The following is an 18,451-nucleotide window of genomic DNA, read 5'->3' as shown; positions in this document are numbered from 1 at the left end:
CTTCTCCATGGAAAAAGTGGGCCGGGTTTGGGCATGAAACTCCCAGGCTGAAAAAGGGGCCCACTCCGGCCCTGGGCACTGCAGTGCTTAGGAATTGTAGTCTTGGTGGCCATGTTTGGAGGTTGCCATGAACTTGGATTGCTGGCTCTATTACCAACAACTAGAGCTAGCCTAAACAATTAGCAAGCAAACCAGCATGTACCAGTTGCAAGCATGCCAAACAGATATCGGTATCAATTCTATAAATTAAAAAAAAAAAAGCAGTAAGGAAATGTGCCTGTCAGAAATTTAGAATTTTAAATTTATAATCCCATGAATTGCAGTGAGGTTAAAAATTTGTCCTTTTCCAACAAGGTGGAGACAAGAAAACTGATGAAAACATTCCATCGGAAACAGATCCACTCAATGGTCAGTAGAGAAAATGAAATGGCATGCACATTAAAAATAGCAAGAGAATAGATTGTTTGTGGGTTACAGTTTTTATCATTTCTAGAACAAGCCATGTTCTGTTTCACAATTAGTTTGTTAGTTTTCAATAGTAGCCAGTTGTCTTTATGCAGTAAATAAAGCTGAGGAGACTAGAGAAAGGGACAGACAGAAACCTTAACGAAAGCGAAACTCAAGAAAAAGGGATGAGAGGGAGCAGGTTAGTTGAGTCCCTTCAATTATTTTGCATGAAATTAGCCAAGTAGTTGTAATTAAAAATCGCACACAAAATTACATGACTGATCAGATCTGCAGGAGCAGATAATAAATTGGTAGATGAGTGTAAATTTAAGTAGGAGTCAAAATTTTGCCTCAAAATCTTGTGTGGGTACATGGGGTGATCTTGGTAGGTGTGAGACTCCCACTCTGAATTTTTGTCCTATTCCAGCTCTGGTGTATAACCTTATTAGATTATTACTATTTTCATCATATATACAGTGCCAGTCAAAAGTTTGGATACATTTTCTAATTCAATGGTTTTTCTTTATTTTTATGAATTAATACACTTCATGTTTTAAAGTAATGATGGATGTCTTTACTTCATTGAGCGGTTCTTGACATAAAATGGATTACTACAGTTGTGGAATAGGGCTATTTACTGTATTTTTATAATTTACTATTTACTGTTTGATCTCAAATGCACCAAGAAGGCAAGAAATTGCACTAATTAATTTTTGATGAGGCACACCTGTTAATTGAAAAGCATTCCAGGTGACTACCTCATGAAGCTGGTTAAGATAATGCTGGTTAACATAGTGTGCAAAGTGTCATCAAGGTAAACACTGGCTACTTTGAAGAATCTATAATATGAAACATATTTCATTTTTTTAACACATTTTTGTTTACCACATAATTTCTTTATGTTCCATTTGTTATGTCATAGTTTTGATGTCTTCATTATTGTTCTACAGTGTACAAACTCCATTTCAAGAAAAGTTGGGATATTTTCCAAAAGGAAATAAAAACAAAAATCTGTGATTTATTAATTCATGTGAACCTTTATTTAACTGAGAAAAGTACAAAGAAAAGGATTTTCAATCATTTTACTGACCAAGTTAATTGTATTTTGAAAATATAAACGAAGTTAGAATTTGATGCCTGCAACACACTCAAAGTTGGGACAGAGGCATTATTACCATTGTGTCACATCACTTTTCCTTTTAACACTTTAATCATATGGGATCTGAGTAGACTAACTGTTCCAGTTTTGCAATTGCAATTTTTGTCCATTCTTGCTTGATACAAGTCTTCAGCTGCTCAACAGTCCATAGTCGCTGTTGTCTGATTCTCCTCTTTATAACGCACCATACATTCTCAATTGAGGTATTTCACCTGACGTCACAGGGTCACGTGACGCCCCGGTGTCCACCATTTTGGACGGCAAGCTAGCTAATGTCAACAACAGTAGCTAGTATGTTACTGTAGCAATATTTACGTTCAGTCATTTGGATGACTGTTAAAACCTTTCAGTCTCAAGTTTTTCCTTTACTGGATTTACTAGTTTACTGAGCGAGCGCGCGATGGCTCCCGGCTCGGCCGGAGAGCGCGCGATGGCTCCCGGCTCGGCCGGAGAGCGCGCGATGGCTCCCGGCTCGGCCGCCGAGCGCGCGATGGCTCCCGGCTCGGCCGCCGAGCGCGCGATGGCTCCCGGCTCGGCCGCCGAGCGCGCGATGGCTCCCGGCTCGGCCGCCGAGCGCGCGATGGCTCCCGGCTCGGCCGCCGAGCGCGCGATGGCTCCCGGCTCGGCCGGAGAGCGCGCGATGGCTCCCGGCTCGGCCGGAGAGCGCGCGATGGCTCCCAGCTTGCCCGAGCGTGCTAGCTCAGTAAACTAGTAAATACAGTAAAGGAAAAACTTGAGACTGAAAGGTTTTAACAGTCATCCAAATGACTGAACGTAAATATTGCTACAGTAACATACTAGTTACTGTTGTTGACATTAGCTAGTGCTAACAGCTAGTTGCTAATACACTGCTACAACTACACCGACCCTAATAATACAGTTCTTGGTCATTGCCTGGTAACAGCAAATTTATAACGGGCCATGTCTCAACAGACTAAGAAGTTATTTCAATGACATTTAATAACATTTTGTTTATCCTGAGGACCGAAAGTAAATGAAAATGTGAACAAACCTTAGCTGTAATCAGATGGCGACCACCGGCTCCAGGGACGACCCGCTGATGTAGGCATGTTACCCAGCCTGACACAAAATATTTGTAGGCATCCAAACTCTTATATGCTTTCAGATCAATACCTGTGTATGGCGATGGGTTTTTAACGACATAGGTATACAGATCATGTGGGCCGAAGTCAGGTAAAGACGAGGGCTTCGTGTACTTCCGTACGTCAGTGAACAATCCTGGTGGAAGCAGGTAAACGTCGTTCTCTAAGCCTGCTAACCTCAATTTTTGCAAATACCTCTCCCTCTGCTCGCCCTGTAAATGCCCTACGTCGCTGGATAGTGAAGGTGTTTTCTGCATCTCGCTCCTTTTTCTTTTATGTTTTTCGTTTGTCGCCTTCCTCGCATTCAAACTGATTCGAGCCGTGCCGTCCAAAATGGCAGCGTCACATGACTTGGTCACGTGAGTGAAATACCTCAATAGGAGACAGATCAGGACTGACAGCAGGCCAATCAAGCACATACACTCTGTGTCTACAAAGCCACGCTGTTGTAGCCTGCGCAAAATAAGGCTTGGCATTGTCCTGCTCAAATAAGCATGGACTTCCTGAGAAGAGACATCGCCTTGATTACATCATGGCTCCGTGTTAATACACAGAGCTTCACACACATGCAGCTCACAGATGCTGTGGGCACTAATGCACCCCCATACCATCACAGATACTGGCTTTTGCACCTTTCTCTGATAATAAACTGGATGGTTATGTTCACCTTTGGCACAGAGCACTCAACCTGTGGTTTCCCCAAAAATGAGCTGAAATGTAGACTCATCTGACCACAGCATATGCTTCCACTGTCTTTAGGTTCATTTGAGATGAGTTTGGGCCCAGAGAAATTGGGATCGTTTCTGCATGGAATTGATGAATGGCTTCTTCTTTGCGTAATACAGTTTCAGGTTGCATTTCTGGATGCAGCGGTGGACCGTATTAAGTGACAACAGTTTTGCAAAGTACTCCCAAGCCCATGTGGCTATACAGTAATTGTCACATTAGCATGATGGTTTCTCATGCCTCCTTAGGGCTCGAAGGTCATGAACATTCAACAGTGGTTTTCAACCTTGCCCTTTATGCACTAAGATGTCCCCTAACTCCCTGAAATTTTTCACAATATTGTGTACTGTAGATTTTGAAAGACCTAAATTCTGTGCAATCTTGAGTTGAGAAATTCTTTTTGAATTGACTAAAAATTCTCTCATGAATTTTGGCACAAAGGAATGAGCTACAACCCATCCCTGCTTGCAAAGACTGAGCCTTTGGTGCATGATCCTTTTACCATATATCTAATCATGATACTAATGATTCTGTGGCTGGAAAGTTATTTGAGGGGATTCCCTTGCAAATAATGTGCATGAAATCGCTCGCTTCGTGCAGTCAAGCAGACAGAGGAAGTCTGTGTGTGTATGCGCACGCTTATCTTAGTAGTCATCATCGTCTTCTTCATCTTTAGGGTTTTACAGCAGCTGGCATCCAGTGTTGCATTACCGCCATCTACAGGTTTACGTTGACCGTGCACTGACAATTATGTCATTCTGTTGCTAAACAAACAGTTGATCGCACTGAGGTGCTTGCTGACTGCCGATATTTATTAGTTTGGTCCTGCATTTCCTTTCCTTTGCAACATAATGTCTTTTCTCGCTTTCTGTTACTATAGTCAGTCTTTCACGTTTCATTCACACACAGGTCCTCCATTTTTCTCTCCTGTTTCAAATTTGTATCCCACAATGCCTTTTGCGAACAGGGAAAGCCCAGCACGTGATGCATGAAGTAATATCTTGTATTGCATCATAGTGAAGCAAGAAAAAATAGTGGAGAATTTTGGGCTATGTGGCTCTAAATTTATTAATTGTTCTATTAAAAAAAACTAATAAAATTGGAAGTCTGTGATTCGAATTCAGTAGCTTTTGATCCACTCAACAAAAATAATTGGGTGTCAGGGAAAATTTTTTTATGACCTACACTTGAACAATTTGAAAGGCAGTCTATCTTTTAAGTTGGTCAGTAAAACTATTGAAAATCTTTTCCTTGTACTTTTGTTAGTTAAATAAAGGTTAACATGAATTAACAAATCATAGACTTTTGTTTTCATTGCATTTTGGAAAATATCCCAACTTTTTTTTTGGAAATGGGGTTTGTAGAAAATAGTTAAAATACAGAAAAATCTATTAATGAGTAGGTGTGTCCAAACATTTGACTGGTACTCTATTTTAATACATACAGTGCCCTCTCTGATTATTGGCATTCTTTGTAAAGATTTGTAAAAAGGGTTAGAAAAAAATCCACCTTTTAGTGAAGTTGATTCATCTTACACTAAAAAAAAAAAAATCCAAACTTTGATTGATTGCTTTATTCCGAACAGTAAAGAAGATATAAAAATAAAAAATGCAATAATCAAAACATTGTCATAAACAAACAGAATAGTGTAGCCACAAGGCAGTAACATAATAATGTTCGGAAAGGATTAGGAAGAAGTAAATAACTTATCAAATCCTAACCCTCTATACCACCGCTAATCAAACATCACTTTCTGCCATAATAAACTATATATACAAAAGAAAACAAAAGCAACAACAAAAAACAAAACATACCAACATGGTATAATATCGACCAAATCAAATCATATATACAGATACTTATGTTATGCATATATACACACATACAATACATATATACTGTACATACATATACACATACCTATAACTATACACATCCATACGTACACAGACACCCATATAATTATGCATATTATGCTCATCTCATCTCGTCTTCTTCTGCTTATCCGGGGCCGGGTCGTGGAGGCAGCAATCTGAGCATGGAAGCCCAAACTTCCCTTTCCCCAGACACCTCGGCCAGCTCCTCGGGAAGAACACCGAGGCGTTCCCAGGCCAGCTGAGAGACATAATCCCTCCAGCGTGTCCTGGGTCTTCCCCGGGGCCTCCTCCTGGGGGGACATGCCTGGAACACCTCCCCAGGGAGGCATCCAGGAGGCATCCAAAAGAGATGCCCGAGCCACCTCAGCTGATTCCTCTCGATGTGGAGGAGCAGCGGCTCTACTCTGAGCTCCTCCCGAGTGACTGTGCTTCTCACCCTATCTCTAAGGGAGCACCCAGCCACCCTGCGAAGGAAACTCATTTCGGCCACTTGTATCCGCGATCTTGTTCTTTCTGTCATTACCCAAAGCTCATGACCATAGGTGAGAGTCGGAACGTAGATCGACCGGTAAATCGAGAGCTTCGCCTTTTGGCTCAGCTCCTTCTTCACCACGACAGACCGGTAAAGCGACCGCATCACTGCGGAGGCTGCACCGATCCGCCTGTTGATCTCATGCTCTATCCTTCCCTCACTCGTGAACAAGATCCCAAGATACTTAAACTCCACCACTTGAGGCAGGGTTTCTCCACCAAGGAGAAACCCTGGAGAGGGCAGGCCACCCTTTTCCGGTTGAGAACCATAGCCTCTGACTTGGAGGTGCTGATTCTCATCCCAGTCACTTCACACTTGACTGCAAACCACCCCAGTGCATGCTGAAGGTCCTGGTTTGAAGAAGCCAACAGGACAACATCATCTGCGAAAAGCAGAGATGAAATCCTGTGGTTCCCAAACAGGATTCCTTCTGGCCCCTGGCTGCACCTAGAAATTCTGTCCATAAAGATTATGAACAGAACCGGTGACAAAGGGCAGCCCTGCCAGAGTCCAACATGCACTGGGAACAGGTCTGACTTATTGCTGGCAATGCAAACCAGACTCCTGCTCCATTCGTACAGGGACCAGACAGCCCTTAGCAAAGAGCCCCAAACCCCATACTCCTGAAGCACCCCCCACAGAATACCATGAGGGACACGGTTGAATGCCTTCTCCAAATCCACAAAGCACATGTGGACTGGTTGGGCAAACTCCCATGAACCCTCGAGCACCCTATGAAGGGTATAGAGCTGGTCCAGTGTTCCGCGACCAGGACAAAAACCGCATTGTTCCTCCTGGATCCAAGGTTCGACTATTGGCCGAATTCTCCTCTCCAGTACCCTGGAGTAAACCTTCCCTGGGAGGCTGAGAAGTGTGATTCCCCTATAATTGGAGCACACTCTCTGGTCCCCTTTCTTAAAAAGAGGGACCACCACCCCAGTCTGCCACTCCAGAGGCACTGTCCCTGACCGCCATGTGATGTTGCAGAGGCGTGTCAGCCAAGACAGCCCCACAACATCCAGAGACTTGAGATACTCAGGGCGGATGTCATCCACCCCCGGTGCCTTGCCACCAAGGAGCTTGCTAACCACCTCAGTGACTTCGGCTTGGGTAATGGACGAGTCCACCTCTGGGTCATCAGCCTCCGCTTCCTCAATGGAAGACGTGACAGTGGGACTGAAGAGATCCTTGAAGTATTCCTTCCACCGCCCGACAATGTCCCCAGTCGAGGTCAACAGCTCCCCACCCGCACTGTAAACAGTGTTGGCAGAGTACTGCTTCCCCCTCCTGAAGTGCCGGACGGTTTGCCAGAATTTCTTCGAGGCCAACCGATAGTCTTCCCCCATGGCCTCAACAAACTCCTCCCAGTTCTGGGTTTTTGCCTCCGCAACTGCCTGAGCTGCAGCACGCCTGGCCTGCCAATACCGGTCAGCTGCCTCAGGAGTCCCGGAGGCCAACTTGGCCTGATAGGACTCCTTCTTCAGCTTGATGGCATCCCTTACTTCTGGTGTCCACCACCGGGTTCGGGGATTGCCGCCACGACAGGCACCAGAGACCTTGTGGCCACAGCTCCGAACAGCCGCGTCGACAATGGAGGCAGAGAACATGGTCCACTCAGACTTAATGTCCCCCACCTCCCTCGGAAGCTGGGAGAAGCTCTCCCGGAGGTGGGAGTTAAAGACCTCCCCGACAGAGTGCTCGGTCAGATGTTCCCAGCAGACCCTCACCATACATTTGGGCCTGCCAGGTCTGTCCGGCTTCCTCCTCTGCCAGTGGATCCAACTCACCACCAGGTGGTGATCAGTTGACAGCTCAGCCCCTCTCTTCACCCGAGTGTCCAAGACATAGGGCCGGAGATCCGATGAAATGACAACAAAGTCGATCATCGACCTCCGACCTAAGGTGTCCTGGTGGCACGTGCACTTATGGACACCCCTATGCTCGAACATGGTGTTCGTTATGGACAAACCGTGACTAGCACAGAAGTCCAATAACAAAACACCACTCAGGTTCAGATTAGGGAGGCCGTTCCTCCCAATCACGCCCCTCCAGGTGTCACTGTCGTCGCCCACGTGAGCATTGAAGTCTCCCAGTAGAACAATGGAGTCCCCAGTCTGAGCACCTCTTAGTACCTCTCCCAGGGACTCCAAGAAGGCCGGATACTCTATACTGCTATTCGGCCCGTAGGCACAAACAGCAAGAGCCCTCTCCCTGATCCTAAGGTGCAGAGAGGCGACCCTCTCATTCACTGGGGTAAACTCCAACACATGGTGGCTGAGCTGGGGAGCTATAAGCAAGCCCACACCGGCCCGCCGCCGTTCACCATGGGCGACTCCAGAGAAGTGGAGAGTCCAGCCCCTCTCGAGGAGCTGGGTTTTGGAGCCCAAGCTGAGTGTTGAGGTGAGCCCAACTATCTCTAGCCAGTACCTCTCAACCTCCCGCACAAGCTCATGCTCTTTTCCCTCATTCCATGTCCCAACAGCCAGCTGCTATGTTCGGGGATCAGGTCGTCGAGGCCCCTGCCTTCGACTGCCGCCCAATCCACATATTATGCTTATATATACACATACTCACATTTTATATATATATATATATATATATATATATATATATATATATATATATATATATATATATATATATATCCATATGTACCCATACCCACATATATACACTTATATTATCAATAGAATGTTATTGTAATTCCTTCTCCCTATATCTCAAAGATCTGTTCCCTATACCTTTTTTTGAACTGGTTTATAGTTGTACATTTCATGAGCTCCACATTCAAACTGTTCCATAGCTTTACTCAGGGCTTAATTTGAGCTGGAACATGACGGAACAAGATCCGTATCCTCCGTCGTCGGATCCGGCAGCTATTTTCATTTCATTCGGTGTTCCGGCAGCTATTTAAATGGATCAGATCACCTCCGTGACCATCACAAAGGGAAAAAAAATCAAACAATAAATTAAATAAATAAGTAAATAAAAATTTGTTTAGTGTTCGGTTTTGATTTTGATATCTGTTGTTGTTTTCTCTCCTATGACACCCACAAAATCTATGTGAAAGGGGAAGGGGGGGGGACATTGGGTGTATACTTCTGCTCAATAGAACACCGGGTTTTTTGTAGCCATTAGCTTGCGCTGTGGAAAAAATGGCAAAAAAAACAAGAAAGCTTACTAAAATTTTTCAAAGTCCCAGGACAGCCGGATCCTAAACTACCTAAAATGGACGATGTTGGACACAGTGACACTGCACCAGCACCTGCTGCAAGTGTACCAGTCCATGGGAATGATCAAAAAGAAGACGAGAAGAATGATGATGGCGGTGAAGCTAGAGGTGTTAGCGCACCAACTGCAACCGTCTGAGGGAATGAGGATGAGGTAGGCTACCGTACATTTCAACAGGAATGGACAGAGGAATTCGCCTTTGTGGGGTGAGAGGGTTCTGCTTTGTGTCCAATAGGCCTATACAATGACAAGATTGCATCGATGAAACAATGAAATAAAGCGGCACTTCGAAACATGCCAAGCTATGTTTGCGTCAAAATATTCACCGGGGGACAGGAGGAAAACGGCATGTCAAGAGCCTCTTCATTATGAAAAAGAATATATTACACTCAAATTGTTGGTCATACGTAAAAATGCATTTTAGTTGTATTCAGCGTCACTTTTTATATATGGCTCTCATGAAAATGTATTTGAAAATATGTGGCTTTCATGGCTCTCTCAGCCAAAAAGGCTACCGACCCCTGCCTTAATGTATGTGTGGAGAGCGAGAGTGAACTTGAGTGCCTGTTTGGAGAACATTCTGAGCGTTGTCCATTGTTGTCCAGGATTTGATAAATGGTGCTGTTGCAATAAATGTCATGCAATAGGCGTGTGTGCGTAAAGTTATAGTAAACCGCCCCCCGCCTTTTTTTTTTTTTTTTGAGTCGCCGGACCCACCCACCTCCTGCGTTCCGGGACCTCCCACTTCACAAATTAAGCACTGGCTTTACTCCACAAATAGAAATACTGAACATTTTTAACGTTGTCCTAGCACTGCGAATTTTAAATTTCAATTTCCCCCTAAAATTATAGCCCCCCTCTCTATCCGAGAACATTGTTTGGATATTCCTTGGTACTTTATAATTCCTTACTTTGTACATTATTAACTTTAAATGAAATGAATTTATTCAGAGAAAAAAATTCCCTCATCAAGAAATTTCACACGTGTGAAATATGTCTCTCACATCACCAACTTGATTCATCTATTTATGCAGTGGATTCAAGTTATGGCCACAATATTTATTAGGGTTAGTGTGAGCATTATTTATCAGCTTACTCATACACATGGTAACCTTGTTTTTTGTTTCTTCTTACAAACAAAAATAAAAAAAAATTAAAATTGATGTTAGTGCATGAGAATATCTTAAATAACCTTAGGCACCATTTCAGATGCTGTGAAAAACTGAAGTGGGAACGTGGAGCTGCTGAGGTCCAGGTAAATCTTTTAAATTTTAAATACTTTATTTAGTTAATTTACCCCACTATAATCTGATATAAATTTGGAAAATAAATTAAACCTAGCGAGGTATACTTTTTTTAATTTTTGAACTGATGTGAAATATAATACAAGCAAGTTGTTGCACACTTGAACTAACTTATTTAGCTCCTCCAACACCTATTCTCATAGTGTGAGCAATGACAAATGGTCCCCTTTAATTAAATATACCCTTAAGCTACAGTCACACTACAGCTTGTGATGCTTTGTGATGGGTTATTGATGAAAATGAGGTGTTTTGATGATGCATGGCAATATACAGGCAAGCTAAAAGTTGTGGTCACACAGCAGGCGAACACTTGACTGTCATACCTTTGCGTGCTCGAGCAGCCATGCTCGCTCACAGGACCCAGTTGTTATGGCAGACAACTAATGCTGATTTGAGTGCAATCAGCATGCACATATAAGGACACAGAGGCTTTGCAAAGTATTTTCATTATCACTGTCATGTTTGTTTCTAGCCATGTTTATGACTCTGCTTTCAGTTTTATTTGTGTTGTGTTTTTGTAAATATCACACCTGCTAATAAACACACTTCCTGCACTTAGAGCTGTCTACTGCCATATACCTGACAGAATACTTGCGAAGTATCTGTGAAAACAGCATCCTTATATGCATGTGCTGGTTGCGCTCTGAACGATCCACGATCACAATGCGCTGTGAAGGATCCCTGAATGTAAATCCACTTTTTAAGTGTCAGCAAAGGTTAGGCTATGCCAAGCCACTGTGTTGATGAGGCTCCCGTGAGCATCAGGGACATGGATTTGAGACAAATACATCTCAAGAGGCTTGAAGAACGTTCCCCGAGTTTTGGGAAATATTCCCAAACCCATCTGCGAGTTTTTTCTGCGTATTTTGCCATCAAAAACATCACCACCAAATTTCAAATTTCAACAACTAGCGAAGCTCTGAGAACATTCACTGTGCATTGTACGATTGGTGGCAATACTACCAATCTTTCATTGGCAAGTATTCGCAAACCCATCGCAAGCTGTAGTATGACCAGGGCCTTATTGTTGAGTACAAAATACTAACATCGAAATATATGTAAAATGAAAATGACTGGCGGCACGGTGGTGTAGTGGTTAGCGCTGTCACCTCAAAGCAAGAAGGTCCTGGGTTCGAGCCCCGGGGCTGGCAAGGGCCTTTCTGTGTGGAGTTTGCATGTTCTCCCCGTGTCCGCGTGGGTTTCCTCCGGGTGCTCCGGTTTCCCCCACAGTCCAAAGACATGCAGGTTAGGTTAACTGGTGACTCTAAATTGACCGTAGGTGTGAATGTGAGTGTGAATGGTTGTCTGTGTCTGTGTCAGCCCTGTGATGACCTGGCGACTTGTCCAGGGTGTACCCCGCCTTTCGCCTGTAGTCAGCTGGGATAGGCTCCAGCTTGCCTGCGACCCTGTAGAAGGATAAAGCGGCTAGAGATAATGAGATGAGATGAGATGAAAATGACCTGTGGTTAACTTCCTAAAACAATAATTAATTGCTAGCTAACATGAGCTAACTAGCTAACCTGCATCAATTATTATGAAATCCATTTAACTTTAACAATTTTAATTTGCCTTCAACTCAGATCAGATCAACAATTTAAATTAGTTATGGATTGCAAACTTTTGGCATCTTTTTTATCTGTAGCAAAGGAGTAAGATTTTTAGCAGCTGCTAAGCATTAGCTACTTTAGTCATATTGCTCCAGTAACATTACCTCAGGCAGAATGCTCAATGTTTGGCTCAAGACACCTACATTTGGTCTATTATAGTCTGTTTTAAATGTGTTTTAGATTCATTCTGGACAGAGTAAATATCAAGTGTCCATTAACAGAGAGTTGTGTGTTGGGAACACTTCTTAATCTTGGAATTTCTGAGTTTTTTTTCTCACAAAATTATGACTTTATATTCTCTGAGAATATCCATTTATTTTCCTCGGAAATGTATGAATTTATCCTTGGAAATTCTGAGTCTTTTCCCTCAGAATATTACTTACACACACTCACACACAATCATATATACAGTACTGTGCAAAAGTCTTTGGCACATGTAAAGAAATGCTGTAAAATGGATTGAAAAATAATGGATTGAAAAATAATGAAATTAAATCTTTCAACATTTTAAAAAATACCGTAAACAGCAGAAAGCCATAATAAATGAAACAAAGTCAATATTTGGTGTGAGGTGACCCTGTGCTTTAAAAAAAAAAAAAGAGCGGCGGCTAGAATTATTGACAGTCCATAATTATCAACACTTTTTCAGATATACCAATAAAAAACAATTTTACAAAGGTGAGTTTCAGTCAGAACAGTTATTATTGATTAAGTAATCAACCAAAAGACCTCCCTCACCCTTTGATCTTGTCTGATGACAGCTCGTTACCGGAGATGGAATTTTTTTTTTGCACGATCAGCAATTTGAGGAAAACCAGGACGGGGCAACAAAAGGCTAGAAAAGTACAGTAAGTGGTACTAAAAAGAAACAGCTGGAGGAACATTTTGCAACAAATTAGGTTAATTAGTAACAGGTCAGTAGCATGATTGGATATAAAAAGGGCATCTTAGAGAGGCGGAGTCTCTCAGAAGTAAAGATGGGCAGAGGTTCACCAATCTGCGAAAAACTTTGTTCTACAAAAAAAATTGTTTTACAAACTGTGGAACAATTTTAGAATCATGTTCCTCAATGTAAAATTGTGAAAACTTTGAATATCTCATCATCTCCAGTACATAATATAATTAAAAGATTCCGAGAACCTGGAGAAATCTCTGTGTGCAAGGACAAAGCCGAAAATCAATACTGGATACCTGTGATTTTTGGGCCCTCAGGCAGCACTTAAAAGCAGGCATGATTTTGTAATGGAAATCACTGCATGGGCTCAGGAACACTTTCAGAAATCATTGTCTATGAACACAGTTTGCCATGCCATCCACAAATGCAGGTTCAAGCTTTATCATGCAAAGAAGAAGCCATATGTGAATACGATCCAGAAATGCCGTCGTGTTCTCTGGGCCAAGGCTCATTTAAAATAGACTGAGGCAAAGTGGAAAACTGTTTTGTGGTCAGATGAATCAAAATTTTAAATTATTTTTGGAAACTGCTGCATCCCCTGGAGTAAAGAGGAGAGGGACCATCCGCCTTGTTATCAGCGCTCAGTTCAAAAGCCTGCATCTCTGATCATATGGGGGTGCTTTCATGCCTATGGCATGGGCAGCTTGCACATCTGGAAAGGCACCATCAATGCTGAAAGGGATATACAGGTTCTCGAGCAACATATACTCCCGTCTAGATGACGTCTTTTTCCGGGATGGCCTTGCATATTTCAGCAAGACAATGCTAAACCGCATATTGCATCTATTACAACAGCATGGCTTCATAGTAGAAGAGTATGGGTGCTGAACTGGGCTTTTCAGTCCAGACTTTTCACCAATTGAAAACATTTGTTGCATCATGGAATAAATCATTCAGATGTTTGTGTATTCTGAGTTTACCTTTCAGACAAATTATAATAAAACATTTACAAGGAGTTGATGTGTTATTGGCCTAGAACACTAATTTTTGTAGTCTGGCCCATTTGACATTGGACTGAGTGTAATGTATAATGTTTACTAAAATTAGTTTGACATCCCTGACTTAAGCACAATAATGTAATGGTCGCATAATCTCATTGTGAAGCTTTTGCCTTTTGCAGATGCATTGTATATCATTTTGCCCACCACGTTCTTGCAATGCATGTCTAGTTCTTGTTTGTTTTGTTTCATGTTCATTATGAGTCATGTTTCATGACTCATTTCATCACTTCCGGGGCGCTCCTTAGCGTGCGACCCTGCGTCTCTATCTTTTAATGTTGTAGCTGTTTAAATTGACTTCTTAAAATTTTGTTTTCGAGTATGAATGTATTCTGTCAGTGATTTTTAGTCATGCATATTATTGGAACTTTCTTGGAACTCCTCGTGATCTTCCTCTTGGTATCGTTGCTACTGGGGGCTCCTAGGCCTACCTGTTGGGAAGCAGGTGGACTTGGAATTACCGGGAGAGCAACATACAGCAGAGAGTTTGTCCTCTCGCTGCGGACTTCAACAGCCGGGGTTATCCCTGCTACTATCCCGAGGGCGCTGTGGTGTGCACCGGCCTTGAAACCTCGGAAGAGGGGGAAGAGAGGTGGCTTGCGCCGGAGATTGAAAACTTTTCGGCTGGATAATCGCCGCAAGCTACCACCGCTCCCCTCTGTATTGTTATCAAATGTGCAATCCATCCGTAACAAGATTGACGAATTGGAATTATGGACTAAGACTAGAGCAGAAATCAGGGAGTCGTGTTTACTTGCTTTTACGGAATCATGGCTCACCGACCTAGATCGGGACGAGGATCTGTCAATAACTGGGTTTGGAAGCCCAATTCGGCTCGACAGGTCACCGGAGGCAACAGGAAAAAACAGAGGAGGAGGGGTGTGTTTTTACATCAACGAGCGGTATTGCAATACCATTACGATCAGGGAAAAAATATGCACCGCCGACATAGAACTACTGTCCATCTCACTACGCCCCTTCTACCTTCCGCGTGAGTTTCAACAACTTTTTTATACACTGGTATACATTCACCCGCGCGCAAATGCAGCCGCTGCTGCTCAGCTGATTGCAGACACTACACATAAACTGGACGAAATTTGCCCTGATGCACCTAAATTTATTTTGGGAGATTTTAACCACTGTGATTTGAGTAAGACTATGAGAACTTATGATCAATATGTTACTTGTACTACAACGCAGAAAATGACCTTGATTGATCTGTGCTATGGGTCAGTGGACGGTGCTTACAGCTCCATACCTATGCCTTCCTTGGGAGCTTCCTATCATAACAGTATTTACCTCATGCCAGTGTACAAACCTTCTTTCAGACGCCTAGAACACAATGAGAGAACTGTGAAACTCTGGTCAGAGGATAGTATCCCTTCACTTCAAGCATGTTTTGAGTGTACGGACTGGGAGTGCTTTCAGAAAGGGTCTGAGAACATTGATGAACTTGCAGACACGGTATCATCATATATCACATTTTGTGTGGATATGGTCATCCCAACTAAGACTACCGTCACTTTTCCGAACAACAAACCATGGATGACGAAAGAACTAAAATCTGTCATTAACAAGAAAAAGAGGACTTTCTATACTGGTGACATTTGGGAGATTAAAGCGGTGTGCAAAGAAGTAAAAAATGAGATTAGGAAAGCTAAAATGAAAAATAGAAGAAAAGTAGAAGAGCAATACAGGGGAGGGGATCTTAGAGCCGCCTGGCGAGGAATAAAGTCAATGGCATCATTAAACCAACAAGCCGAATACGGCAGAAGGACTATTACTATCCAAGGTGTTGAGTCATGTGATCTTCCAAATGCTTTTAATTTATTTTACTCACGTTTCGAATCCGATGACTTTGGTAACAATATTTCTATGTGGAGAAACACTCTGGTTCCTAATCATGACCTAATAATATCTCAGGAACAAGTAACATCCCTGTTTAAGAAGGTCAATATTAGGAAAGCTGTTGGTCCTGATGCTGTTTGCGGACGCACACTACGTCATTGTGCAGAACAACTAAGTGGAGTTTTCACCTCCCTCTTCAATATGTGTGCAACAAAAGGGCTGATTCCCCAAATATGGAAGAGCTCCACTATAATACCATTAGCTAAATTAAATAAACCTAAGGAGCTGAAAGACTTTAGACCTGTAGCTCTTACATCCTTGGTGATGAAGAATTTTGAAAAAATCCTCAAAAATGAAATTTTGTCCTTGGTCACTGGGAAGCTGGATCCACTACAGTTTGCATATCAAACAGGTAGAAGTGTGGATGATGCAAAACTTTTTATTTTAGATAAAATATATAAACACTTGGAGAAACCTGGCTCCCATGCCAGGCTTTTATTTGCAGATTTTTCTTCTGCTTTTAATAAAATGCAGCCGCATATTTTGATTGAGAGACTGAAAAATGACTTTCAATTACCAAATCAATTACTGCTTTTGATTTTAAATTTCTTAATAGATAGAAGTCAGAGAGTCTTAGTAAATGGTCATTTGTCTCAACCAATCACTTCAAATACTGGCTCGCCACAAGGATGTGTACTCTCTCCCCTGCTATTTATTCTATATACAGACAGCTGTAGGTCTTCCCAGCAAGGAAGCTACCTGGTTAAGTTTTCAGATGACACTGCACTGCTATCCCTGTTCCAAGGTCCACATTCCACTCATGGGCCAGCACTGACATCATTTGTGAAGTGGTGCGACGATAACTTTCTAGACTTGAACGTAGATAAAACAAAGGAGCTCATAATAGATTTTAGGAGAGCGAAGGCCGAATCAAAGGCAAGTGTCATACATGGGGGGGAAGTTGAAATAGTTGATTCTTACAAATACTTAGGCACAATATTTGATAGTGACCTGAACTTTCATTTAAATGCAGAGACAATTGTTAAAAAGGGACAGCAGAGAATTTATCTACTGAGGAAGCTTAACTCCTTCAGTGTTTCTAAAACCATTTTGTGTAATTTTTATCAGTCTTTTATTGAAAGTCTTTTAACGTTTTCTTTTTTATGTTGGTTTAACACTTTATCAGTCAAAGACAAAAACAGTCTTAGTAGTATTGTTAACACCTCATCAAGGATTATTGGAACACACCTTAACGGTTTGAGCGCTCTGTTTAACAAACAGGCAGTCCAAAAGGCTAGAAGTATCATTAGCCAACCTGACCATGTGTTAAGTGGTCAGTTTTCTTTAATGCCCTCTGGGAGGCGCTATTACTCGGTCAGAGCGAAAACAAATAGGTACTCAAATTCTTTCATCCCTGTAAGTATTAGATTATTAAATAAGATGGTAGGGATAGAGTACACCAATGAGAACTTGATTTATTAAATGCTGGCTATCACTGTCAGGGTAGGGTGTGATGTTTGACTGGATGTGTGTATATTGGATGTATGTGTATATGTCTTGTGTTCTCTTAATTATTTTTAATTTATTGTTGTCTGATGGAGACTGTGCTGTAAACTAAATTGCCCATTGATGGGACAAATAAAGTAATCTTGAACTTGAACTTGTTCATAGTCTTTGTTTTCATATGTTTTACTCTAACAGGCAACTGCTTCCACTATCAAGAGGATCTCCTGGAAAAGAAACACCTGATGTGGGAACTACAGGGAAAGAGAGGATAGATTAGCACCATGCTGAAAGGGCTCAAAGCCATGCGTCCACTGACAAAATCTTTTGAGGCACGCACTCCAGACCAGGCTGGAACCATCTCCCACCCTCCCTGCCCCACTGAGAACTTTGTTCTCCCTCTGCTATCAATCTATGACAACTGTACGAAAAGAAATATTACCAGTATTACTGTATGTTTTAATCTTATTGTCAAAAACTTTTTTTCTGGCAATAACAGAACAAGTAGAAAACTAGAGATGCATTTCTGAAAGAAAATGCAACTGTGATTGCGCCATAGCAGGAGTTGGACATTGCATACCGCAACCTATGCAGTTATGTGGATACTAACACTTCATCCTACAAAAGTATTGACTTTCCTACCATTTGTTGGATAAGTGTGAGATGTATAAATAGGGGTCTGTTTAATTTTCAAGCATTCCAGTTAAGTTCAAGTTTAGCAATAATTTATTTTTAGTTTTAGTTTATTATTTTCCAGTGTTTCATATGTTTTACTCTTTATGTTTACTTTAGCTCTGTTTGCCTGTAAATGTGGTGTAGAGTGTAGTTGCGAATGTTAGTCAGCAGGTGGTAATAATGCCACTGTTTCTGATTGTTGCTCAGACTGTAGTAAACTTGTTTAATACCATAAGAACATTTGGCCCTTTTCCACTACCCTTTTTCAGCTCGCTTCAGCTCACTTCAGCCCGACACGGCTCGCGTTTTGACTACCAAAGAACAGCACGACTCAGCTCGCTTCAGCCCTGCTTAGCCCCTAAAACTCGCACCGTTTTGGAGTGAGGCTGGGGGCGTGAGCAAACACTCCCTTGTGCACTGATTGGTGAGGAGGAGTGTCCTCACATGCCCACACACGCCCCGCGAGCACGCTGGGATCTGTAAACA

At 42.3% G+C, this 18,451-nt stretch overlaps 1 protein-coding gene across 11 annotated transcripts in view; it reads left to right on the top strand.

Annotated features, from left to right (window-relative positions):
- The window catches only part of si:cabz01074946.1 (uncharacterized), a 52,621-nt gene extending 34,418 nt beyond the window's left edge, over positions 1-18,203 (top strand). For 4 of the 11 annotated variants that reach the window (XM_060910673.1, XM_060910917.1, XM_060910754.1 and 1 more), the window contains 4 exons: positions 355-408; positions 9,041-9,228; positions 10,285-10,330; positions 17,489-17,529. In XM_060910673.1, coding sequence (XP_060766656.1) covers positions 355-408; positions 9,041-9,213 — 227 coding nt within the window. In that variant the 3' untranslated portion in view covers positions 9,214-9,228; positions 10,285-10,330; positions 17,489-17,529. Of the gene's footprint in view, positions 1-354; positions 409-9,040; positions 9,229-10,284; positions 10,331-17,488 lie in introns of all 11 variants that reach the window. The other 7 variants (XM_060911278.1, XM_060911059.1, XM_060911360.1 and 4 more) reach the window with 4 other exon arrangements.
- Positions 18,204-18,451: the final 248 nt, after the last annotated feature.

Source organism: Neoarius graeffei, chromosome 1 (assembly GCF_027579695.1).
Source record: "Neoarius graeffei isolate fNeoGra1 chromosome 1, fNeoGra1.pri, whole genome shotgun sequence".
NCBI classification, from domain to species: Eukaryota; Metazoa; Chordata; class Actinopteri; order Siluriformes; family Ariidae; genus Neoarius; species Neoarius graeffei.
The sequence above is the reverse complement of the archived record's forward strand: the minus strand, read 5'-3'. Positions and strand labels throughout refer to the sequence as shown.